Raw genomic sequence first — 27,630 nt, forward strand, 5'->3', positions numbered from 1 at the left:
AGACCGTAACCATAGAATTCAGAGGATATTTAAACTTGGATTTTCAGGTAACATGCATAAATACGAAATTATTTACATGCCCTGTTTCCATTAAGTTCTCCCATCCGAAACTGAAAGGCCTGTGGCCGCTGGGAGAAAAAGTTACTACATAACAGAGAGATACGTGCTCTAAAAGCCGTTTCATGCAAACTTATTTACACAGCCTGCGGCTGATTGTAGCATCAGTTCTATTTATACTCTCGGATGTTCCTGCCCCATTTGTAGTCGTCTAGTCACAGAAGGGAAGAACATAATGACGGATGGTTAAATTTACAAGCTGGCCCAGAATTGCAAATGCCATACGCACTGTATTGTGTGCAGATGTTCTGACCCTGGGATTACAAATTTAGTACAAAATTTGTGTGATCAATGACGTGCAATAATGAAGCGTGATATGTGATCAAACATAGGCTCTCATGGTTAGTCAAGATTCTTTATGTAGGAAGAGAGATGTCCACAACTTTCACTACAATGTTTTCCCAAGGTCAAATTTGTATCAGTAATGAACATTTTTTTTTTGCCACATTGCTAACTTATTAAAAGGAAGCTAAAAACTTTCACTATTTTGAGTTTTCCAATTATTATTCCATCACTTCAAAAATTTGTACAACAGGTACTTATTAGATCATATTATTCAATTTAAAAGCACAATTCAAAGAAAAGTGAACTTACTGGTCTCAAAAGCAGGCCCTTGTCACATGAGGGGGGCACTGCAGTCTGATTTTTTGGATGGTGATATTTGCAATTAGATTTATGCTTGCAATCCCCTGATCTTGAGAAGTACAAGCAAACAGGTTGCCCAGGTCGCTCTGGGAATTCTTGAACTTGCTTCTGCTGTGGATATTGTTCATAGGTGTTGGTTTCAGTCACTGAGTGGTTCATGACATATGGTGGAGGTGCAGGCATGCTTCTTTCTGGAGCCTAAACATCCACAACCAAAAAAAGAAAATGAAGGGCAAAGCATGCATGCAAAAATGCAAAAGAGAACAGTAGTAGTTCTATTACTAACTTAATGCGAGAGAGAGGCCATATTACTAGTTTAATGAAAAGATCTTACTTGAAATCTTATCCCTTAAACAATGTTAATTGGTATATCAAAGTGATGACAGTTACTGACACCGAAGACTACCTGATAACCATTCCATTCTGTATTTTGCGAAGGAAACTCTTGCGATGGCGGAATCATTATTGGCTCATAAATTGGAGCATTGTTCAATGATATTGGTGCATACCATCGTGCTGCTGTTGCTGACGATGCACCTTGTAATGATGCAAGTCCACCATTACCATTTCCAGATGGGGGGTCAGATTCTCCTGCAGGTGTAGGATCAGGGTGATTAAACCTGCACTTCGTTCCGTACATACAGGAGAGAGTTCGCATATAGCAGGAACAGTCTTTCTCCCCCTGTAACACATTAAAATAACTAGTCACAGAACAGACTGAGACATGATAATAGCTCCAAAAGACCAAGAAAATACGCAAAGATAAAATCATAAATCATAAATAGATATTCATTCCTCAAAATTTTGAAGATTAAACCTAGAATTTATACCGGACGAATTGGCAGGCCCATAAAGTTTTCTAGAATTGGAGCTACAGAAGCTTCCCCTCTTCTGGGGTTTAAAGCACAAGCATTTCCGGATTTACGTCCTCCTGACCTGAAGTAATTCTGCGAGAAGCTCAAGTGTTATAACATCATGAAACTGTTACTAGTCCACCATGCACATTACACAAATCTGAATACAAGGTACAAAGGGAAAGAATTGTCATTGACATTGACATCTAAAAACATAATCGTAATCAGTGTATAAAAAACAGTAACTGTGATTGTCATGAAACAGTACACAGTTGTCTTGAAAACACATCCAATAATAAATTAACTGAGTAATTACTATAACTTGATCAAAACAGATGACTCATTTCCCAAACAATATGTTCAAGACCTAATGATTCTATAGTTGTCTATAAGTTAAGGTTTTAGCTTATTTATTCAATAATGCATGCTAACCAACGGACTTACAGATAACCAAACTCTGAAACCCAAAAAAAAAAAAAAAAGATACTACGTAATACCACATATATGAAGTAAAACAGAATCTAGATATTAAGATGAAACAATTGCAACCATAACTTCCGACGGTTTCTGAGAATCATAACGATAATAACCTTGAATTCTGTCTTGCCTGGCTTCTGTGCCAACCCTTCCTTTTCCTTCATCTTGTTCTTTGAAACCTTCAATTAACATGAGAAATTTCAAAACACCAACAAACAGAGAGTGAGCACCATGAACAGAAATATTTCCTGCAATCATACAAGGCCAGAAACATTAATGTCTCAAACACTAAGGTCGACCAAAAGTCCCCATTTCTCTGGCACAACAAATTTCACCACAAAAATGTATGTAAAAGAAAATCTAGATATGAAGATCAAACAATTGCAACCATAACTTCAGATAGTTTCTGAGAATCATAACGATAATAACCTTGCATTCTGTCTTGCCTGGCTTCTCTGCCAACCCTTCCCTTTCCTTCATCTTGTTCTTTGAAACCTTCAATTAACATGAGAAATTTCAAAACACCAACAAACAGAAAGTGAGCACCATGAACAGAAATATTTCCTGAAATCATACAAGGCCAGAAACATTGAAAAAACAAATAAATAAAGAAGAGTTAAGTAAAATCAAATAGTCTTCTTCACAATATACTATGACCAGTAATGCGGTATAAGTAATTCCCAAAATCCTCTCAAACACTAAGGTAGACCAAAAGTCCCCATTTCTCTGGCACAACAAATTTCACCACAAAGATGTATGTAAAAGAGAATCTAGATATGAATATCAAACAATTGCAACCATAACTTCAGATAGTTTCTGAGAATCATAATGATTATAACCTTGCATTCTGTCTTGCCTGGCTTCTCTGCCAACCCTTCCCTTTCCTTCATCTTGTTCTTTGAAACCTTCAATTAACATGAGAAATTTCAAAACACCAACAAACAGAAAGTGAGCACCAAGAACAGAAATATTTCCTGCAATCATACAAGGCCAGAAACATTAATGTCTCAAACACTAAGGTAGACCAAAAGTCCCCATTTCTCTGGCACAACAAATTTCACCACAAAGATGTATGTAAAAGAGACAAGCCAGTTTCAGGATTTCAGTTACAACAAAAAGTAACAAGCATTGAATCAACACAAAAATCTCTTCTATGGCAATTATTTAGCAAATATGAAAGTGGTGCGTCCCTTTATTTCGAGTCAATTCCGCTGAAAAAAGTCATCATCATCATCACAGCATAATATACTAACTGATCAATACATTATAATTTATAACACATGCACACATACATATACACTAACGACAAAACCAATAAACCTATAGAAAGTTAGAAACACAGGCATGGTTCTTCTGCCAGCAATTCTCAGCCCAAATAATGATAACTGAGGCCAGGCAAACATAAAAAGTCTCAATCTCTCAACCATAAACATACATATGCAAGTGCTGAAGGCAAAAGAAGAGAGGTATACCTGATTGTTTTTGCTTCTACGAGTGAGGTTAAACTTGCAATTGGATCCAAACTGATGAGTCCCAGTCTTTAGGTTATGCGAAGAGTCTCCAGCCCCAGGAGGCCTCACTGGATAATGATGTCTTCTGCTTCTTTCTTCATCAACCTTCTTCTGCACCTCACCACCATTCTCATTCTTATTTTCTCCTCCTCCTCCATCCCTCTCTTCGCTCTGTGTCTTGTATCTATTCTCGTTTCTGATTTCAGTTTCTGGCCCACCACAACTAACCTCGACCTCTTCTTCACTTTCATCCTTTTCTTCCAAAGACAATTTACAAATTGCATCAATGATGGCAGGATCCCATTCAGCAGGGTCGGCCTGCATCTCACGGAGGACGGCGGGGTCGATTTTTTGAATATTACGAAAGAGGCCAGCGTCAAGTTTCCGAATAATACCAAGGAGGGCAGTCTTATGTCTCAGAATCTCCCTAAGGGTGGCAAGATCGCAGTCAGTGTCACCGTGATTTGGGGGAAGGATGTCGTCTTTACCTGGATTTTGGGGAAGGGCGCCGTCATTACCGGGATTTGGGGAAACGTCGGAATTTGGGGAAAATGAGTCGTTGTCACCGGGATTTTGGGGAGCGTAGCGATTTTGACGTTGTCCTCCTGACCTGAAGTAATTCTGCGACAAGCTCAAGTGTTATAACATCCTGAAACTGTTACTAGTCCACCATCGCTTTGCACAAATTTGAATACAAGGCACAAAGGGAAAGAATTGTCATTGACATCTAAAAACATAATTGTAATAACTGTATAAAAAAGCAATAAGTGATTGTCATGAAACACCATACAGTTGTAGTGAAAACACATCCAATAATAAATTAACTAACTAGTTACTATAAGTTTATCAAAACAGATGACTTACCTTCCCAAACAATATGAACAAACATGTTCAAGACCTAATGATTCTATAGTTGTCTAAAAGTTAGAAGGTTTTAGCTTATTTATTCAATTATGCATGCTAACCAGATAACCAACTCATAAACATCATCATCAAAACACAAAAAACTGAGACACTACTTAATACCAAATATATGAAGTAAACAAAATCTAGACATGAAGATCAAACAATTGCAGTTAAAACCATAACTTCAGATAGAAAGTTTCTGAGAATCATAACGATAGTAACCTTGCATTCTGTCTGGCCTGGCTTCTCTGCCAACCCTTCCCTTTCCTTCAACTTGTGCTTGATTTTGGCTTCTTTTGTCTTCTATATATATGTTTCAAAAGGTTTTGCATATATATATATATATTTTGTTATATAGAATGAAAAAGAGGAGTGGCAAACTTAAAAATTTGTAATATATATATACAGAAATTTGTCGTTCTCAGTTTAATACTTGGGCACAACAATATCACTCTATTACTAATAAGAGTAAAATATATTACTATTGTACCTGGACTTCACTGCTTAGTTCTGTGGAAAATTGCACTAGAAATATATATGGTTGCAGCAGGACCTTGTATGAATCTCATCAGCTCCTACCAAGCCCTGAAGCTAATTCATTTCAGGAGGAACAGAGTGAATCCCCATCGCCCACTGGTTAAAAGAAAAACCCCCCTCTCCCTTATTGGCAGTGCATTACAGAAGTGACCTATTGAAGATACTCGTAAGAGACCGTGGCCATAAATTTCTGAGGGCATTCTGAATTAAACTTGGATTTTCTGGTAAAATGACATAACTACAAAATTATTTACATGTCCTGTTTCCATTAAGTTCTCACACCCGAAACTGAGGCTTGTGGCAGCTGGGAGAAAAAGTACAATACATTTCTAAGACTAAATAAGAAATAGAGATCACATATCCTTGGTGGTGCGAATTCTGTGCTATAACAGCCATTTCATGCAAAACTTATTACAGAGGATGCGGTTGATTGTAGCATCAGTTCTACTTCTACTCCCAGATGTTCGTGCCCCATTTGTAGTCATTGAGTCACAGAAGGGAAGTTCATAATGACGGATGGTCAAATTTACAAGCTGGCCCAGAATTGCAAATGCCATAGGTACTGTATTGTGTGCAGATGTTCTGACCCTGGGATTACAAATTTAACACAAAATTTGTGTGATCAATGACATGCAATAATGAAGCGTAATATGTGATCAAACAAAGGCTGTCATGGTTAGTCAAGAATCTTTATGTTGAAAGAGAGATGTCCACAACTTTGACTACAATTTTGTCCCAAGGTCAAATTTGTATTAGTAATGAACATCTTTATGGCACACTGCTAATTTATTCAAAGGAAGCTAACAACTTGCAAAATTTTGAATTTTCCAATTATTCCATCACTTGAAAAAATTGTACAACAGCTACTTGTTAGATCATATTCCATAATTATGTATTCACTTTTGAAAAGCACAATTCAAAGAAAAGTGAACTTACTGGTCTCAAAGGCAGGCCCTTGTCATTCAGTGCACATGAGGGGGACACTGCAGTCTGATTTTTGGGAGGGTGATATTTGCAATTAGATTTAAACTTACAATCCCCTGTTGTTGAGAAGTAAATGCAAACAGGTTGCCCAGGTCGTTGTGGGAGCTCTTCAACTTGCTGCTGCTGTGGATATTGTTCATAAGCGTTGGTTTCAGTCACTGAGTGGTTAAAAACATATGGTGGAGGTGCAGGCATACTTGTTTCTGTAGCCTGAACGTGCCACAACATGGAAGAGAGAGAGAGAGAGAGAGAGAGAGAGAGAGAGAGAGGGGCCATACTAAAAATGGTTTTTTTTTTAAAGTAACATGGAAAAAAAGGTTCTTACTTGAAATCTTATCCCTTAAAAAATGTTAAATTGTATATCAAAGTGATGACAGTTACTGAAACTGATGACTATAATACGGGAGTGATGAATAAAAGTACCTGATAACCATTGTGTTCTGTATTTCTGGAAGGAATCCCTTGAGATGGTGGAATTATAAGTGGAGCATTGTACAATGATCTTGGTGCAGACCATCGTGCTGCTGTTGATGACGATGCACCTTGCAATGATGCAGGCCCACCATTACCATATCCAGATGGGGGGTCAGATTCTCCTGCAGGTGTAGGATCAGGGTGATTAAACCTACAGCTTAAACCATACCTGCAGGAGAGATTTCGCATATAGTAGGGACAGTCTCTCTCCCCCTGTAACACGTTAAAATAAATATTCAAAGAAGAGACTGAGACATGATATTAGCTCCAAAAGACCACGAATATACGCAAAGATAAAATCATAAATCTTAAAGATATGAATATAAATTCATTCCTCAAAATTTTGCAGATCAAACCTAAAATTTATACCGGACGAATTGGCAGGCCCATAAAGTTTTCTACAAATGGAGCTGCAAAAGGTTCCCTACTTCTGGGGTTGAAACTACCGTCTCTTCCGTCTTTACGTCCTCCTGACCAGAAGTGATCCTGCAACAAGCTCAAGTGGTATAACATTAATGTCTCAAACACTAAGGCGGACCCAATGTCCCCATTTCTCTGGCACAACAATTTTCACCACAAAGATGTATGCAAAAGAAAAAGCCAGTTCCAGGCTTTCGGGTACAAGCAAAAGTAAAATATCTTCTATGGCAATATCATTTTTTAGCAAATATGAAAGTGGTGCGTCCCTTCATTTCGAGTCAATTCCGCGGACAAAAATTATGATCACAGCATAATATACTAACACTAGCAGTGTGCCATAAATGTTGTAACTGAAATGAGGCCGAGACCGGGCAAACATAAAAAGTCTCAACCTTTCAACCATAAACATACATTATATCATACATTGCAAATGCTGAAGGCGAAAGAAGACAGATACCTGATTGTTTTTCGTTGTTGTGCGAGGGTGATTAAACTTGCAATTGGACCTAAACTTACAAGTCCCAGTCTTTAGATAATACGAACAGTCTGCAGCTTCAGGCCTCAATGGGTAATGACGGCTTCTGCTTATTTCCTCATCCCTCTCTTGGCGCTGTGTCTCGTTTCCATTTTCGTTTTCGCTTTCAGTTTCTCGGCCACTACAACTCCCCTTAGCCTCTTTTTCATCTTCCTCCTTTCGTTTCAAACACAATTTACGAATCGCATCAATGATGGTAGGATCCACCTCAGCAGAGTCCAACACCATCTCACGGAGGACGGCGGGATCGAATTTCCGAAGCTCATTAATAACGGCGGGGTCGTGTGTCCGAATCTCATAAAGGAGGACAGGGTCATCTTTCAGAATCTCTTCAAGGATGGCAAGATCGCGATCAGACAGTTCAGGACAGGGAACGACATCGTTGTTACCGGAATTTGGGGGAACGACGCCGTTGTTACCGGAGTTTGGGGTAACATCGTCGTTGTTACTGCGATTTGGGGGAACCCAGCTCTCTGTTTGCCGTCCAGATCTCCAATACTTATAAATTACGTAAACCACTGACACTGACACTGGTAGTAGGAGACGTGCAGCTACAGCTGCAGATGGCAACATCCTGCTGATCGTGTTCTTGAGAATTAATTAAATATTAGTGATGGATTAAGGAAGCTGGGTTGCTGGGTTTGCTGTCAACTTAGCAACCGCCAAGTACCACTATGGTTGCTTGCTGCCTTGCACTCTGCACATCCTCACTCATCTGATCACCAGGGCATTGAGTTTGAGCCAATATTCTGTTCTGGGTGGTGAAGTCAAAGTCATCTGCTTTTTCCTTTTCAATTTTTTTTTCGAATTTTTTTATTTAAACATGATTTTTTTTAATTTTACCTCGATATTTAAATTATTAAGCTTTTTCCTTTTCAATGTTATTCAACTTAATACTTAATTCTAGTACATATATAAGCCAATGGATTGTACCATAGTAGTGGTGACTTCCCCTTTTCTCCCATGACACTCCCGTTCGAAACCCCATGTGTGCACATTGGTGCTTGAGCCCCCCCTCCCCCTAGAGTAGCCTATAAAAAATAAAAATAATAATCATGCTACTACATTTGATAACAATGTTTTTATCTCTTTAAGTAATGTGAAGTTGAGATGAACTTAGAGTTGTGATGAACAAGATAATAGGTTGTGAGGTTGACAAGTTTTTAATTAATTTTTTTTTCTGTTAGGTGTGTATTTAGGAGTAGTTTGGGAAGATAGCGAGGTTTTCTTAGAAATTATGAAAATTTGAATTAGAAGTTAGGGTGAACTTAGAATATAGGGGGAATAAAGAGAAGTGTAGGGGTTTAAATAGAAAAACTCTTTTTTCCAATGTAATTTGTCGGTTTTCTATTTTGGTATGTGTGTTTTTAGTTCTGACAATTTGATCCATATAATTTGATACTCTCAAAAAATTCAAGGATACGTCTAAATTTTTGTTCAATTCTATGAATAAGTAAGTATGTTACGGAATTTGATATACCTCGTAATTCAACTATATGTTATATCCCCTCCCTGTCTCGATTGCAATTGTAAGGTACGATTGAGTTTGTTGATGATTATTTTCTTAAGTTTATTAAATACTAAGCAAGCAAAGGTACATGGTAAATTCAGTCTTCACGCAGATCTAACGACATGCAGGCATGCCATATGCATAAGGCAAGGGATTGATATGGAGGTAGGAATGTAGAAATTAATCCAGTATAATTGACCAAATCATACAAAAAAGTCTACACAAAGGTAAAGGTTAGAGAAAGGGGGCGACGAATGAAGGCAGATGTGTGGAGAAATGGGTTCGAATTCGATATAGGTTTCATCAAAACCATCTTTTCTGTCCAATCTTCATAGACCGATTAGAAACCATGCGTGTGCGCGCAAACGTGTTTGTATAAATCATAATGGGCAACCAACATCAAGACGAGACATATGACCTAGCCAGTTAGTGTGGTAGATACTAATTGGGAGCTTTTTTCTTCTTTTTTTCAATAATTAAGCAGGTAAATAACGCAGCTTCAGCTGAAGGATTTACTGTTATATTCAACAAGGACAGAGATGAAAAGAAGACCAGTGTCAGCTCAAGTGAAGATCGTCACCGCAAAAAACTGACAGCAGCCTACAAGAAATGGTGCTGGATAAAACCCTGTCAATGAGCATTATCCCAAGAATCCTCCCACAAAGGTAAAACAAATACTCCCAACGTTTGAAGAGATCCCCAAGTTTGAATCCCTCGCCCCCATTGATCAAGAAAACAAGAAAAGAAAAGAAAAAACCTCCCCCTTGTTAGCAGTCGTTTGGTTTGGAGGTCAATAGTACACATTTCTATTGTGAGCTAAAACTCATCCATAACAGAAGTGAAAGGTGGCAGCTGGGAGAAAAAGTTTGATACATTTATAAGACTAACAAAAAGAGATTACATGTCCTTGGTGATGCGAATCCTGTGCTCCAGCAGCTATTTCAGGCAAAACTTATTGCACAGGCTGCGGCTGAATTGTAGCATCAGTTCACTTCTACTCCCAGATGTTCCTCCCCCATTTGTAGTCGTCGAGTCACAGAAGGAAAGTTGATAATGACGGATGGTCAAATTTACAAGCTGGCCCAGAATTGCAAATGCCATAGCTACTGTATTGTGTGCAAATGTTCTCGCCCTGGATTTGAAACAAAATTTAGTACAAAATTTTGTGCGATCAATGACATGCAATAATGAAGCGTAATAAGTGATCAAACATAGGCTCCCATGGTTAGTCAAGATTCTTTATGTAGAAAGAGGTGTCCACAAATTTCAACACAAGTATTATTTCCCAAGATAAAATTTGTATTAGTAATGAACATTTTAGTGGCACACGCTAATTTATCCAAAGGAAGCTAAAAACTTGCACAATTTTGAAAATTCCAATTATTCCATCACTTAAAAATTGTGCAACAGGTACTTGTTAGATCATATTCCATAATTATGTAATTACTTTAAAAAGCACACTCCAAACACATACGAACTCACTGGTCTCAAAGGGAGGCCCTTGTCACTCAGTGCACATGAGGGGGGCACTGCAGTCTGATTTTTTGGATGGTGATATTTGCAATTAGATCTATTCTTGCAATCCCCTTTTCTTAAGAAGTAAATGCAAATAGGTTGCCCAGGTCGTTCTGGGAATTCTTCAACTTGCTTCTGCTGTGGATTTTGTTCATAGATGTTGGTTTCAGTCACGGCCTTGTTCATAACATATGGTGGAGGTGCAGGTATGCTTCTCTCTGGTAGATATTCTGGATCCTAAACATGCCACAACCAAAACAAATTTGAAGGGGAAAGCATGCATGCGAAAAGGTAGTAGTTCTATATATTCTACATATCCATGCACAAGAAAAAATTGTTTGGTGCAAATTGAACGGCATCACAGGATGTGATTCGTAACATAATCAGGAAAAGTTTCATACTTTCCCCATCAGGACTCACCATAGCTTAACGACTCAAGAAGTAATAATACCCACAAACTAAAAGGGACGCCCATTAAAAGGTTTGAATGGACAGATATATCAACAAATAAACAGATGACTACAACTGGCCACTATCACATTAAAAAGAGAGAGGGAGAAAAGGAAAGGGGGGATTGGTATACCAAAGTGATAACACCCAACACTATAATGTGGGAGTGATGAATAAAAGTACCTGAGAAGCATTCCATTCTGTATTTTGGCAAGAAATCCCTTGAGATGGCGGAATCATTGGCACACAAAGGGAATCCCATGCTGTTGCTGACGATGCACCTTGTACTGATGCAGGTCCACCATCAATGTATCCGGATGGGGGGCCAGATTCTCCTATAGCGGTAGGATCAGGGTGATTAAACGTGCAGTTAGTTCCAGACTTGCAGGAGCCATTTTTCATATAGTAAGGACATTCTTTCTCCCCCTGTAACATGTAAAAACAAATATTCAGGGAATAGACTGAGACATGATAATAGCTCCAAAAGACCAAGAAATTAAGCAAAAAGTAAAATAATAAATCTTAAACTTCGTTAATAGATATTTATACCGGACAAATTGGCAGGTCCATAAAGTTAAGTTCTTGAACTGGAGCCACAGAAGGTTCCCCTCTTCTGGGGTTGAAAGAAAAAGCCTTTCCGGGTTTACATCCTCCTGATCTGAAATAATTCTGTGACAAGCTCAAGTGTTATAACATTATGAAACTGTTACTAGTCCATCAAGCATATTGCACAGATTCGAATATAAGGTACAAAGGGAAAGAATTGTCATCAATATCTAAAAAAAAGTTGTAATCAATAAAAAAGCCGTAACTGATTGTCATGAAACAATATACCGTGTCGTGAAAACACATCCTATAATAATTTAACTCTAGTTACTATAAGTTGATCAAAGCAGACGACAAACCTTCCCAAACAATATGAAGAAATATGTTCAAGACCTAAGGATTCTATACTTGTCTAAAATATAAAAGGTTTTAGCTTATTTATTCAATTATACATGCTAACCTACAAACTTTCAGATAACCAAACGCTGAAACCCCATCATCAAAACATAAAAAACTGAGATACTACTTAATACAAAATATATGAAGGAAAACAAAATCTAGACATGAAGACCAAGCAATTGCAGTAAAAACCATAACTTCAGATAGAAAGTTTCTGAGAATCATAACGACAATACCTGGCCTTAGAAATCTTCAATCAAAATGATAAATTTCAAAACACCAACAAACAGAAAGTGAGCACCAACAACATAAATATTTCCTGCATTCATACAAGGCCAGAAGCATTAATGTCTCCAACACTAAGGCTGACCCAAAGTCCACGTGTCTCTGGCACAACAAATTTCCCCAAAAAGATGTATGTAAAAGGAAAAAAGCCAGTTTCAGGCTTTCAGCTACAACAAAAGGTTAACAAGCTTTGAATCAATGCAAAAATATCTTCTAGGGCAAGATTATCTTTAGAAAATACGAAAGTGGTGCGTCCTTTCATTTCGAGTAAATTCCACTGACAAAAATCATCATCACAGCATAATATACTCACCGATGAATACATTATAACACATGCACACATACATATACCCTAATGATTAAACCAATAAACATATAGAATCACATACGTGGCTTTGCTGCCAGCAATTCTCAGCTCAATTAATGATAACCGAGGGCTGGGGCAAACATAAAAAGTCTCAATCTTTCAACCATAAACATACATATACAAATGCTGAAGGCAAAAGAAGAGAGATATACCTGATCGTTTTTCCTTCTATGAGGGTGATTAAACTTGCAACTGGGCCCAAAATTACATGTCCCAGTCTTTAGATAAGACCAACAGTCTCCAGCTTCAAACCTCACCGGGTAATGATGAATTCTGCTTCTTTCCTTATCCCTCTCTTCGCTCTGTGTCTCGTTTCCATTTCCATTTTCACGGTCAGGGTCACCGGGATTTTGGGGAAAGACGTCGTCGTTACCAAGATTTGAGGGAATGTTGGAATTTGGGGGAAGGACGTCGTCGTTACCGGGATTTGGGGTAGTGTAGAGATTTGGATGTCGTCCTCCTGACCTGAAGGAATTCTGCGACAAGCTCAAGTGTTATGACATCACGAAACTGTTACTAGTCCATCATTCGCTTTGCAAATATTCGAATAAAAGGTACAAAGGGAAAGAATTGTCATTGACATAGACATCTAAAAACATAATTGTAATAACTGTATAAAAGAGCAATAAGTGATTGTCATGAAACACTATAAAATTGTCGTAAAGACACATCCAATAATAAATTAACTAACTAGTTACTATAAGTTGATCAAAACAGCTGACTTACCTTCCCAAGCAATATGAACAAATATGTTCAAGACCTAATGATTCTAAAGTTGTCCAAAAGTTAAAACGTTTAAGCTTATTTATTCAATTATGCATGCTAACCAGATAACCAACTCAGAAACCCCATCATCAAAACACAAAAAAGTGAGATACAACTTAATACCAAATATATGAAATAAAACAAAATCTAGACATGAAGATCAAACAATTGCAGTAAAAACCATAACTTAAGATAGAAAGTTTCTGAGAATCATAACGATAATAACAAACATAAAGAGAGAAGAGCACCAAGAACAGCAATCATACAAGGCCAGGAAACATTAAGGTCTCAAACACTAAGGCAGACCCAAGGTCCCCATTTCTCCGGGGGCACAACAAATTTCACCACAAAGATTGTTGTAAAAGAAAAAAAGCATATGAAAGTGATACTAGTTAAGTTCCGCGGACAAAAATCATCATCATCACAGCATAATATACTCACCGATGAACAAATACACTAAGGACTAAACCAATAAACCTATAGAATCACAGACATAGCTTTGCTGCCAGCAATTCTCAGCTCAAATAATGATAAACGAAGGCCGGGCCAAACATAAAAAGTCTCAGTCTTTCAACCATAAACATACATTATACATACGCAAATGCCGAAGGCGAAAGAAGAGAGATATACCTGATTGTTTTTCGTTATTATGCGAGGGTGATTAAACTTGCAATTGGGCCCAAACTTACAAGTCCCAGTCTCGAGATAACACAGACAGTCTCGAGCTCCAGGCCCCACTGGGTAATGAAGGCTTCTGCTTCTTTCCTCATCCCTCTCTTCGCTCTTCGTCTCGTTTAAGTTTCCATTTTCGTTTTCTTCGCCTTCCTCCTTTCCTCCTTTCAAAGACAATTTACGAATCGCATCAACGATGACAGGATCCAATTCAGCAGGGTCGAACACCATCTCACGGGGGACGGCGGGCTTGATTTTCCGAAGCCCATCAAGGAAGGCGGGCTCGAGTGCCCGAATCTTATCGAGGAGGACATGGTTATCTTTCAGAATCTCTTCAAGGATGGTACGATCGCGATCAGAGAGTTCAGGATAGGGAACGACGTCGCTGTTACCGGAATTTTGGGGTGGAACGACGTCGTTGTTACTGGTATTTGGAGAGCTCTCTTGCCGTCCTGGTCTCAAATACCTATAAATTACGTAAATCACAGACGCTGACAGTGGGAGCAGGACACGTACAGCTGCAGCTGGCAACATCACTGGTGGTTTTGTTACTGATCGTGTTTTTTTTTTTTTTTTTTTTTTTTTTGGGGGGGGTGGAGAATTAATTAAATTATTATTATTATTAGTGATGGATGAAGGAAGCTGGATTGCTGGGTTTGCTGTTGACTTAAGCAACTATGGTTGCTTGCTTGCACCCTGCATTTCCTCACGCATCTGATCACAACAAGGGCACTGAGTTTGAGCCAGCGTTCTGTTTTGATTGGTCAACTCAAAGTCATCTGCTTTTTTGTTTTCTTTTGTTTTGGGTTTCGAATGAGATACCCTTCGACCTTCGAATGAGATACCCTTGTTTGGTTCTCATCGTTTATCCTCGTACTGTTCTTGATTTTGTTTTGTTTTTCATAATTAAGCACCCATTCTCCCTAACTACTGTAATCCCCTTCCTCGTAGTTTTCAGTGTGATTTCAATTCTACCAAATTGACTCGTGTAATTTGACATTCTCTGTATCTAAATTTCAGTTTAATTTTGTGACGGAATAAATATGTATTATTTATATAAAAGGGTATTTTCGACGAAAGTTTGCCAAACAAAGTATATTTGACAAAATTAGTAGCACGTGCTTAAATTGTGAAAATTTAAAACCGGCAAACTATGGAATCACAGATAATTTTTTGCCTCTGTTTTTTGGGGAGGTAGCTTGGCTTCATAAATCTGACATGGTCAAAAACTTTTATTTATTTATTTATTGTTGTAATTTTACAAACTTATTTCAGTCTCACTCTATTCTCTATGAATCAACTCGATCTCTCTTCATTCGTAGCAAAAGTAGTATTTAATATTTTCCTCAGTTGCCATACTTGGCGGTTTTGTGATATGGCTGTGTGTTCTAATTGGTGAGAATAATGTTCACTTATGTACTATACGATAACCTATGCATAAAACGTCTCCAAGTTCGATACATAACAGAAATGTTATGTGGTCAACACAACTACGTCTTTTGAGTGAGATCATCATCCACGTCTTCAAGTCCGAGCCCTAAGATTGGTAATGGGTTGTGTCGAGATGTGTTATCGGGATAATAAAAATGTCAAAAAAGCTCAAATTAAATTCGATTCATTTAATAAATTTGTCGTGTCGAATGTTTTGTTAAACAAGGTACCCAGTTAATAACATGTTTAACAAATTATAAGAACTGATATATTTGATTTCTTATCATAATTCAAAGAAAATTTTCTTTTCTTTTCTTTTCTAAAGTCTTGTAATAAATTAACTTGAATTGATAACATGCCTTCAGTTTATCTTCTCCCATATGTGTGGTAGCAACTAGTAATTTTTTTCTTTGGTCAATAAGTAGAGCAACTAGTAACTAGCAAGCTAAAAAGTTATCTCACGTGTCATTGTCCCGAAAATAGCAAAAAGTGTTATTTCTGTTGCATGAGAGTTTCTCTCCCTGTTGGCAGTCATTTATTGATTTAGTTTGGTTTGGAGGTAAATATCACACATTTCTATTGCGACTAAAAAGTTATCCATTACAGAAGTGGCCAATTGAAGATACTCGTGAAGAGACCGTAACCATAGAATTCAGAGGATATTCCAAATTAAACTTGGATTTTCAGATAACATGCATAAATACGAAATTATTTACATGCCCTGTTTCCATTAAGTTCTCACATCCGAAACTGAAAGGCCTGTGGCAGCTGGGAGAAAAAGTTACTACATAACAGAAAGAGATATGTGCTCTAAAAGCCATTTCATGCAAACTTATTTACACAGCCTGCGGCTGATTGTAGCATCAGTTCTAATTATACTCTCGGATGTTCCTGCCCCATTTGTAGTCGTCTAGTCACAGAAGGGAAGATCATAATGACGGATGGTTAAATTTACAAGCTGGCCCAGAATTGCAAATGCCATACGCACTGTATTGTGTGCAGATGTTCTGACCCTGGGATTACAAATTTAATACAAAATTTGTGTGATCAATGACATGCAATAATGAAGCGTGATATGTGATCAAACATAGGCTCTCATGGTTAGTCAAGATTCTTTATGTAGGAAGAGAGATGTCCACAACTTTCACTACAATGTTTTCCCAAGGTCAAATTTGTATCAGTAATGAACATTTTTTTTTGCCACATTGCTAACTTATTAAAAGGAAGCTAAAAACTTTCACTATTTTGAGTTTTCCAATTATTATTCCATCACTTCAAAAATTTGTACAACAGGTACTTATTAGATCATATTATTCAATTTAAAAGCACAATTCAAAGAAAAGTGAACTTACTGGTCTCAAAAGCAGGCCCTTGTCACATGAGGGGGGCACTGCAGTCTGATTTTTTGGATGGTGATATTTGCAATTAGATTTATGCTTGCAATCCCCTGATCTTGAGAAGTACAAGCAAACAGGTTGCCCAGGTCGCTCTGGGAATTCTTGAACTTGCTTCTGCTGTGGATATTGTTCATAGGTGTTGGTTTCAGTCACTGAGTGGTTCATGACATATGGTGGAGGTGCAGGCATGCTTCTTTCTGGAGCCTAAACATGCCACAACCAAAAAAAGAAAATGAAGGGAAAAGCATGCATGCAAAAATGCAAAAGAGAACAGTAGTAGTTCTATTACTAACTTAATGCGAGGGAGAGGCCATATTACTAGTTTAATGAAAAGATCTTACTTGAAATCTTATCCCTTAAACAATGTTAATTGGTATATCAAAGTGATGACAGTTACTGACACCGAAGACTACCTGATAACCATTCCATTCTGTATTTTGCGAAGGAAACTCTTGCGATGGCGGAATCATTATTGGCTCATAAATTGGAGCATTGTTCAATGATATTGGTGCATACCATCGTGCTGCTGTTGCTGACGATGCACCTTGTAATGATGCAAGTCCACCATTACCATTTCCAGATGGGGGGTCAGATTCTCCTGCAGGTGTAGGATCAGGGTGATTAAACCTGCACTTCGTTCCGTACATACAGGAGAGAGTTCGCATATAGCAGGAACAGTCTTTCTCCCCCTGTAACACATTAAAATAACTAGTCACAGAACAGACTGAGACATGATAATAGCTCCAAAAGACCAAGAAAATACGCAAAGATAAAATCATAAATCATAAATAGATATTCATTCCTCAAAATTTTGAAGATTAAACCTAGAATTTATACCGGACGAATTGGCAGGCCCATAAAGTTTTCTAGAATTGGAGCTACAGAAGCTTCCCCTCTTCTGGGGTTTAAAGCACAAGCATTTCCGGATTTACGTCCTCCTGACCTGAAGTAATTCTGCGAGAAGCTCAAGTGTTATAACATCATGAAACTGTTACTAGTCCACCATGCACATTACACAAATCTGAATACAAGGTACAAAGGGAAAGAATTGTCATTGACATTGACATCTAAAAACATAATCGTAATCAGTGTATAAAAAACAGTAACTGTGATTGTCATGAAACAGTACACAGTTGTCTTGAAAACACATCCAATAATAAATTAACTGAGTAATTACTATAACTTGATCAAAACAGATGACTCATTTCCCAAACAATATGTTCAAGACCTAATGATTCTATAGTTGTCTATAAGTTAAGGTTTTAGCTTATTTATTCAATAATGCATGCTAACCAACGGACTTACAGATAACCAAACTCTGAAACCCAAAAAAAAAAAAAACTAAGATACTACGTAATACCAAATATATGAAGTAAAACAGAATCTAGATATTAAGATGAAACAATTGCAACCATAACTTCAGACGGTTTCTGAGAATCATAACGATAATAACCTTGAATTCTGTCTTGCCTGGCTTCTCTGCCAACCCTTCCCTTTCCTTCATCTTGTTCTTTGAAACCTTCAATTAACATGAGAAATTTCAAAACACCAACAAACAGAAAGTGAGCACCATGAACAGAAATATTTCCTGCAATCATACAAGGCCAGAAACATTAATGTCTCAAACACTAAGGTCGACCAAAAGTCCCCATTTCTCTGGCACAACAAATTTCACCACAAAAATGTATGTAAAAGAAAATCTAGATATGAAGATCAAACAATTGCAACCATAACTTCAGATAGTTTCTGAGAATCATAACGATAATAACCTTGCATTCTGTCTTGCCTGGCTTCTCTGCCAACCCTTCCCTTTCCTTCATCTTGTTCTTTGAAACCTTCAATTAACATGAGAAATTTCAAAACACCAACAAACAGAAAGTGAGCACCATGAACAGAAATATTTCCTGCAATCATACAAGGCCAGAAACATTGAAAAAACAAATAAATAAAGAAGAGTTAAGTAAAATCAAATAGTCTTCTTCACAATATACTATGACCAGTAATGCGGTATAAGTAATTCCCAAAATCCTCTCAAACACTAAGGTAGACCAAAAGTCCCCATTTCTCTGGCACAACAAATTTCACCACAAAGATGTATGTAAAAGAGAATCTAGATATGAATATCAAACAATTGCAACCATAACTTCAGATAGTTTCTGAGAATCATAATGATTATAACCTTGCATTCTGTCTTGCCTGGCTTCTCTGCCAACCCTTCCCTTTCCTTCATCTTGTTCTTTGAAACCTTCAATTAACATGAGAAATTTCAAAACACCAACAAACAGAAAGTGAGCACCAAGAACAGAAATATTTCCTGCAATCATACAAGGCCAGAAACATTAATGTCTCAAACACTAAGGTAGACCAAAAGTCCCCATTTCTCTGGCACAACAAATTTCACCACAAAGATGTATGTAAAAGAGACAAGCCAGTTTCAGGATTTCAGTTACAACAAAAAGTAACAAGCATTGAATCAACACAAAAATCTCTTCTATGGCAATTATTTAGCAAATATGAAAGTGGTGCGTCCCTTTATTTCGAGTCAATTCCGCTGAAAAAAGTCATCATCATCACAGCATAATATACTAACTGATCAATACATTATAATTTATAACACATGCACACATACATATACACTAACGACAAAACCAATAAACCTATAGAAAGTTAGAAACACAGGCATGGTTCTTCTGCCAGCAATTCTCAGCCCAAATAATGATAACTGAGGCCAGGCAAACATAAAAAGTCTCAATCTCTCAACCATAAACATACATATGCAAGTGCTGAAGGCAAAAGAAGAGAGGTATACCTGATTGTTTTTGCTTCTACGAGTGAGGTTAAACTTGCAATTGGATCCAAACTGATGAGTCCCAGTCTTTAGGTTATGCAAAGAGTCTCCAGCCCCAGGAGGCCTCACTGGATAATGATGTCTTCTGCTTCTTTCTTCATCAACCTTCTTCTGCACCTCACCACCATTCTCATTCTTATTTTCTCCTCCTCCTCCATCCCTCTCTTCGCTCTGTGTCTTGTATCTATTCTCGTTTCTGATTTCAGTTTCTGGCCCACCACAACTAACCTCGACCTCTTCTTCACTTTCATCCTTTTCTTCCAAAGACAATTTACAAATTGCATCAATGATGGCAGGATCCCATTCAGCAGGGTCGGCCTGCATCTCACGGAGGACGGCGGGGTCGATTTTTTGAATATCACCAAAGAGGCCAGCATCAAGTTTCCGAATAATACCAAGGAGGGCAGTCTTATGTCTCAGAATCTCCCTAAGGGTGGCAAGATCGCAGTCAGTGTCACCGTGATTTGGGGGAAGGATGTCGTCTTTACCTGGATTTTGGGGAAGGACGCCGTCATTACCGGGATTTGGGGGAACGTCGGAATTTGGGGAAAATGAGTCGTTGTCACCGGGATTTTGGGGAGCGTAGCGATTTTGACATTGTCCTCCTGACCTGAAGTAATTCTGCGACAAGCTCAAGTGTTATAACATCCTGAAACTGTTACTAGTCCACCATCGCTTTGCACAAATTTGAATACAAGGTACAAAGGGAAAGAATTGTCATTGACATCAAAAAACATAATTGTAATAACTGTATAAAAAAGCAATAAGTGATTGTCATGAAACACCATACAGTTGTCGTGAAAACACATCCAATAATAAATTAACTAACTAGTTACTATAAGTTTATCAAAACAGATGACTTACCTTCCCAAACAATATGAACAAACATGTTCAAGACCTAATGATTCTATAGTTGTCTAAAAGTTAGAAGGTTTTAGCTTATTTATTCAATTATGCATGCTAACCAGATAACCAACTCATAAACATCATCATCAAAACACAAAAAACTGAGACACTACTTAATACCAAATATATGAAGTAAACAAAATCTAGACATGAAGATCAAACAATTGCAGTTAAAACCATAACTTCAGATAGAAAGTTTCTGAGAATCATAACGATAGTAACCTTGCATTCTGTCTGGCCTGGCTTCTCTGCCAACCCTTCCCTTTCCTTCATCTTGTCCTTAGACACCTTTAATTAATATAATAAATTTCAAAACACCAACAAACAGAAAGTGAGCAGCATGAACAGAAATATTTCCTGCAATCATACAAGGCCAGAAACATTAATGTCTCAAACACTAAGGTAGACCAAAAATCCCCATTTCTCTGGCACAACAAGTTTCACCACAAAGATGTATGTAAATGAGACAAACCAGTTTCAGGCTTTCAGCTACAACAAAAAGTAACAAGCATGGAATCAACACAAAAATCTCTTCTATGGCAATATTTTTAGCAAATTTGAAAGTGGTGCGTTCCTTTATTTCGAGTCAATTCCGCTGAAAAAAGTCATCATTATCACAGCATAATACACTAACTGATCAATACATTATAATTTATAATACATGTACACATACAATAAAACTAACGACCAAACCAATAAACCTACAGAAAGGCATGGTTTTTCTGCCAGAAATTTCTCAGCCCAAATAATGATAATTGAGGCCAGGCAAACATAAAAAGTCTTAATCTTTCAACCATAAACATACATATGCAAGTGCTGAAGGCAAAAGAAGAGAGATATACCTGATTGTTTTTGCTTCCACGAGTGCGGTTAAACTTGCAATTGGACCCAAACTTATGAGTCCCAGTCTTTAGATTATGCGAAGAGTCTCCAGCTCCAGGAGGCCTCACTGGGTAATGATGTCTTCTACTTCTTTCATCATCAACCTTCTTCTCCACCTGACCACCATTCTCATTCTTATTTTCTACTCCTCCTCCTCCATCCCTCTCTTCACTCTGTCTCTTGTTTCCATTTTTGTTTCTGATTTCAGTTTCTGGCCTACTACAACTAACCTCGACCTCTTGTTCACCTTCCTCCTTTCCTTTCAAAGAAAATTTAGAAATTGCATCAATGATGGCAGGATCCAATTCAGCAGGGTCGACCTGCAGGACCGTGTCGACTTTACCAGGATTTGGGGAAAGCACGTCGTCATTACCTGGATTTGGGGAAGCGTAGAGATTTGGATGCTGTCCTCCTGACCTGAAGTAATTCTGCGACAAGCTCAAGTGTTATAACATCCTGAAACTGTTACTAGTCCACATTCACTTTTCACAGATTTGAATACAAGGTACAAAAGGAAAGAATTGTCATTGACATCTAAAAACATAATTGTAATAACTGTATAAAGAAGCAATAAGCGATTGTCATGAAACACTATACAATTGTCGGGAAGACACATCCAATAATAAATTAACTAACTAGTTACTATAAATTGATCAAAACAGATGACTTACCTTCCCAAACAATATGAACAAATATGTTCAAGACGTAACGATATTATAGTTGTCTAAAAGTTAAAAGGTTTTAGCTTATTTATTCAATTATGCATGCTAACCAGATAACCAACTCAGAAACCCCATTATCAAAACTGAGATACAACTTAATACCAAATATATGAAGTAAAACAAAATCTAGACATGAAGATCAAACAATTGCAGTAAAAACCATACATACATAAGCAAATACTGAAGGAAAAAGAAGAGAGATATACCTGATTGTTTTTCCTGTTTTTCCTGTTTTTCCTTCCTGTTTTTCCTTCTCCAGCTTCAGGCCTCACTGGATAATGCTGGCTTCTGCTTCTTTCTTCGCCAATCTTCATCACCTCACTGCCATTGTCATTCTTATTTTCTCCTCCTCCTCCTCCATCCGTCTCTTCGCTCTGTGTCTTCTGGTTTCCATTTTCATTTTCTTTTGCAGTTTGGCGCCCGCTACAAGCACTCCTCTCAGCCACTTCTTCATCTTCCTCCCTTAATTTCAAATACAATTTACGAATCCCACCAATGATGGCAGGATCCCATTCAGCCGGCTCGAGCTGCATCTCTTGGAGGACGGCGGGGTCGACTTTGCGAAGCTCGTCAAGGAGGGTCGGGTGGATTTTCCGAAGGCCATCAAGGAGGACAGGGTCGATTTTCCGAAGCTCATCAAGGACGTCTGGGTCGAATTTTCGAATCTTATCAAGCAGGGCGGGGTCGAGTTTCCGAATTTTATCAAGGAGGGCATCGAGTTTCCGAATCTCTTCAAGGATGGCAAGATCGAGATCAGAGAGTTCAGCATTTGACGGAACGTCGGGATTTGGGAGGCCGATGGGAGCTGTCAACATCACTGCTGATCGTGGTTTTGATGAAGGAAGCTGGGTTGCTGGGTTTGCTTACACCCTGCAGTGCCAGTCACATATCATTACTCATCTGATCACCACGGCATTGAATTCGAGTTTGATTCCCTTCCCTTTAGTTTTGGCTTGTGGAAATTGGGCCAGTGTTTTGATTGGTACAATCAAAGTCATCTGCTTTTTCCTTTTCTTTTTTTGGGTATCAAAGCTGCTTTCGCTTTTGAACGTGAATTTTTCTTCGTCGCGAAGAAAAACTCACGACAGAAAACATTGTGGACTTGAACCTTCACCCTCAATCACAAACATCAACCTCCTTTATGTGTTATTTGTTTGAGTTGCTTAATTTCATCAACCTATTACCAAAAAATATTCAAACTCCATTTACCAAGCCCAAAACCAAAGTATGATATCCTTCTTAGTAAGTTTTTTATAAATTAAAAAAAAAAAAAAAAAAATCCCTTAAGCCTAATTTGTATTTAAAAGAAAACCCCCTTTCTATCCCTTGTTGGCGGTAGTTTTGGTTTTGGGGGGACTAAAAAGTTATCCATTACAGAAGTGGCCAATTGAAGATACTCGGGAAGTTATCCATTCCATCAAGTTCTCACATCTGAAACTGAAAGGCCTGTGGCAGCTGGGATAAAAAGTTTGATACATTTCCAAGACTAAATAACATAAAAGGAGTTGCATGTCCTTGGTGATACGAATCCTGTGCTCTAGCATCCATTTCAGTTTTCATGCAAAACTTATTACAGTGACTGCGACTGATTGTAGCATCAGTTCTACTTCTACTTCCAGATGTTCCCTGCCCCATTTGTAGTCGCCGGGTAGCAGAAGGGAAGTTGATAACGACGGATGGTCAAATTTACAAGCTGGCCCAGAATTGAAAATGCCACAGGTACTGTATTGTGTGCAAATGTTCTAGCCCTGGATTTGAAACAAATTTGGTATTAAAAAAAATTGTGATAAATGACTTGCACTAATAAAGCGTAATATGTGATCAAAGATAGGCTCTCATAGTTAGTCAAGAATCTTTATGTTGAATACAAAGGACTGGTAATGAACATTTTCGTGGTGCACATTGCTAATTTATCCAAAGGAAGCTAAAAAATTTGCAAAATTTTTGAACTTCCCAATTATTCCATCACTTAAAAAAATTGTGCAACAGCAACTTGTTTGATCCTATTCCATAATTATGTATGCACTTAAAAAAAACACACAATTTCAAAGAAGAGTGAACTTACTGGTCTCAAAGGGAGGCCTTTGTCACTCAGTGCACATGAGGGGAACAATGCAGTCTGATTTTTTGGATGGTGATATTTGCAATTAGATATAAACTTACAATCCCCTGTTCTTGAGAAGTAAATGCAAGCAGGTTGCCCAGGTCGTTCTGGGAGTTGTTCAACTTGCTTCTGCTGTGGATGTTGTTCATAGGCGTTAGTTTCAGTTACCGAGTAGTTCATAACATATGGTGGGGGGCAGGCATGCTTCTTTCTGGAAGATATTCTAAAGCCTAAACATGGCACAACCAAAAAAATAAATTGAAATAAAAACCATGCATGCGAAAATGCAAAAGAGATGCCCATGGCAGTTGAATATGGCAAATGTCATAGCTATGGTATTGTGTGCAAATGCTCTGACGCAGGGATTTGAAACAAAATTTGTGTGATCAATGGCATTGAATAATGAAGCGTAATATGTGATCAAACACAGGCTCTCAGAGTCATAGTTAGTCAAGAATCTTTCTGCTGAACAAGAGGGAAAAAAAAAAAAAAAGACACGTCCACAACTTTCACTACAATCTCTTCCCAAGGTCAAATTTGTGTCAGCAATAAACATTTTCGTGGCACATTGCTGATTTATCCAAAGGAACATAACAACTTGCAAAATTTTGAATTGTTCAATTATTCCGTGTTTTTAAAAAAAAAAAAATTGCGCAACAGGTACTTGTTAGATCATATTCCATAATTATGCATTCACTTTAAAAAGCACAATTCAAAGAAGAGTGAACTTACTGGTCCCAAAGGGAGGCCCTTGTCACTCAGGACACTGCAGTGTGATTGTTTGGATATTGATATTTGCAATTAGATCGTTCTGGGAGTTCTTCAACTTACTTCTGCTGTGGATGTTGTTCATAGGAATTGGTCTCAGTGACTGAGTGATTCATAACAAAGGGTGGAGGTGCAGACATGCTTTTTTCTGGTAGATATTCTGGAGCCTAAACATAGCACAACCAAAAAAAATAAATGAAGGGAAAAACATGCATGCGAAAATGCAATAGAGATGCTCATGGAAGTTGAATATTGTGAATGACATAGCTATGGTATTGTGTGCAAACATTCTGACACTGGTATTTGAAACAAAGTTAGTACAAAATTTGTGTGATAAATGGCATGATATAATTAAGTGTAATATGCAATCAGGCTCTCATAGTTAGTCAAGAATCTTTATGTCGAAAGAGACATGTTGGTTTTCTTCACCAAAAAAATTTAAAAAAAGAGACATTTCGACAACTTTCACTACAATCTCTTCCCAGGGTCAAATTTGTATTAGTAATGATTACTTTTGTGGTACATTGCCAATTTATCTAAAGGACGCTAAAAATTTGCAAATTTTTGAAATTTCCAATGATTCAATCACTTAAAATATTGTACAGCAGGTACTTGTTAGATCATATTCCATAATTATGTATTCACTTCAGAAAGCACAATTCAAAGAAGAGTGAACTTACTGTTCTCAAAGGAAGGCCCTTGGCACTCAGTGCACACGAGGGGGACACGGCAGTCTGATTTTTTTGGATGGTGATATTTGCAATTAAATTTAAACATACAATCCCCTGTTCTTGAGAACTAAATGCAAACAGGTTGCCAGGTCGTTTGAGGAGTTTTTCAACTTTCTTCTCCTGTGGATGTTGTTCAAAGGTGTTGGTTTCAGTCACTGAGTGGTTCATAACATAGGCGAAGGCAAGAATCTTTCTGGTAGATATTCTGGAGCCTAAACATGGCACAACCAAAAAAATTTGAAGGGAAACCATGTATGCGAAAATGAAAAAGAGAACAGTAGTACTCCTATTATACTAGTTGAATGCACGACACAGAGAGAGAGAGAGAGAAAGAGAGAGAGAGAGAGAGAGAGAGAGGTCATATTACTAGTTTCATGAGAAAAATGAATAAAAAATAACATAGAACAAAAAGGTTAACACAAAAAAGATTTATTTGAAATCTTATCCCTTAAGAAATGTTAATTGGTGTATCAAAGTGAGGATAGTTAGTCAAACTGAAGACTATAATACGGGAGTGATGAATAAAAGTACCTGAACCATTCCATTCTGTATTTTAGGAAGGAATCCCTTTGATATGGTGGAATCATCATCTTTTTTAAGAAAAGCTTGAACGTTGACAAAGGGATAGTTTAGCCAAGATTGGGGTTCATCCAAAATTTCAACCATTGTCAATAGATACGGGGGTTTAAGTTAAGATCCTTTTAGCTCTGCAAAAGACAAAGCAGTATCTACACCATTTAATTTAAAACCCTAATTCTTTGAGGAGGTGATTTGATCACCACCCTCCTTTGCTACTTCCACAATCAGAACCCTTGCCCCCAAGAGCTTGCTGCTGCTGCTTTGCCCCATGAATTAGTCGGTTTTGCACCTTCTTCAGTTCCTTGTTTTGCCTCACCAGATTGATTCCAACTAGAGGATTGAGCCCCGCTTGCAGCACTTGAATGCTTCCAGTCAGATGATTGACCTCCAACAGCAGCACTTGGTTGCTCTCCGGTACTGCCTCCAAATCCTGAACCTGTTCCTTTGTTCCAACCTGAACCCTGGTTGCCCCAGCCCCCAGCTTGTGCATTTGAGCTCGGTCCCTTGTTCCAGCCGCCGTCTTGATCAGTGTTTCCTTTGACTTCTTTGGCTGCAGTCAATTGTTTCCACCTAGACGATTGGTCCCCATTAGAAGCATCTGATGATTTCCAATTGTTTCCCCAGCTTCTGCCCACTTCATTATGAGAACCTGTTCCCTTGTCCTGAGTGCCAGCAGTAAATTTAGCCTCAACTGTCTGATTCCAACCTGACCCCGAAACCAATTCCTTTAGTCGCATCAGACTGGTTCCAACCGGAGCTCTGGCTACTCCATCCGCTAGAGTTCCTACCCTGCCAATCGTTCTTACTGCCATGGTTCCAACTTCCTCCACCTTTGTCCCTTCTCCATCCCTCGCCAGCACCGTCTGCCCCTTTGCTCCAGCCTGATGAGTTATTATCAATAGATTCATTTCTATTGCTCCAACCACCACTTTGATACCTCCCACGGCCTCTTCCTCCATAGCCTCTACCACCAAACCCTCCTTTGTCTGATCTACCTCTACCACCAAAGCTCCCTCTGTCTCCACCTTTACCACCAAAATCCCATCTACGTCCAAAACCCCCTCTATCCTCCTCTCTATCACCACCTCTACCTACAAAACCCCGTCCACCTCTAAAACCTCCTCTGTCTGAATTTCCTCTACCTGAACTACCTCTCCAATTCCCACCACTTCGATTATTATTGAAATCCTCAGGTTGGTCTCCATTCACACCATCTATTGATTGACTGCCACCAAAAGAACTTGCTCTCTTCCAACCATTATCTTGATTCCCCACTCCGCCAGACTCATGTCC

At 38.2% G+C, this 27,630-nt stretch overlaps 2 protein-coding genes across 13 annotated transcripts; both read right to left on the reverse strand.

Moving 5' to 3' along the window:
- Positions 1 to 5,028, reverse strand: LOC117627728 (zinc finger CCCH domain-containing protein 43-like). Its single transcript, XM_034359950.1, has 10 exons — positions 5,001 to 5,028; positions 4,733 to 4,813; positions 3,566 to 4,225; positions 2,933 to 2,998; positions 2,523 to 2,588; positions 2,207 to 2,272; positions 1,593 to 1,709; positions 1,169 to 1,444; positions 712 to 960; positions 1 to 371 (listed from the first exon to the last, which is right to left on the reverse strand). Exons 3-10 carry the CDS (start codon positions 3,926 to 3,928, stop codon positions 273 to 275), a joined length of 1,302 nt encoding a protein of 433 aa, XP_034215841.1. The 5' UTR covers positions 3,929 to 4,225; positions 4,733 to 4,813; positions 5,001 to 5,028; the 3' UTR covers positions 1 to 272.
- LOC117627724 (zinc finger CCCH domain-containing protein 43-like) lies at positions 4,888 to 27,014 on the reverse strand. Of its 12 annotated transcripts, XM_034359932.1 has the most exons (17): positions 26,290 to 27,014; positions 25,708 to 25,970; positions 24,992 to 25,194; positions 24,221 to 24,489; positions 22,362 to 23,903; positions 21,394 to 21,861; positions 20,774 to 20,839; positions 19,607 to 20,266; positions 18,977 to 19,042; positions 18,567 to 18,632; positions 18,251 to 18,316; positions 12,685 to 13,008; positions 11,485 to 11,604; positions 11,119 to 11,361; positions 10,453 to 10,722; positions 5,984 to 6,154; positions 4,888 to 5,635 (listed from the first exon to the last, which is right to left on the reverse strand). In XM_034359932.1, the coding sequence occupies exons 5-17, from the start codon at positions 22,968 to 22,970 to the stop codon at positions 5,552 to 5,554; spliced, it is 3,213 nt and encodes a 1,070-aa protein (XP_034215823.1). In that variant the 5' UTR covers positions 22,971 to 23,903; positions 24,221 to 24,489; positions 24,992 to 25,194; positions 25,708 to 25,970; positions 26,290 to 27,014; the 3' UTR covers positions 4,888 to 5,551. The 12 variants fall into 12 exon arrangements, with proteins under 12 accessions (XP_034215823.1, XP_034215824.1, XP_034215825.1 ...); XM_034359933.1 differs by lacking the exons at positions 11,485 to 11,604; positions 12,685 to 13,008 and adding an exon at positions 17,635 to 17,751 and having other exon boundaries at positions 5,231 to 5,635; XM_034359934.1 differs by lacking the exons at positions 11,485 to 11,604; positions 12,685 to 13,008; positions 18,567 to 18,632 and adding an exon at positions 17,635 to 17,751 and having other exon boundaries at positions 5,231 to 5,635.
- Positions 27,015 to 27,630: the final 616 nt, after the last annotated feature.

The sequence above is a fragment of the Prunus dulcis genome, chromosome 5 (genome assembly GCF_902201215.1).
Source record: "Prunus dulcis chromosome 5, ALMONDv2, whole genome shotgun sequence".
NCBI lineage: Eukaryota > Viridiplantae > Streptophyta > Magnoliopsida > Rosales > Rosaceae > Prunus > Prunus dulcis.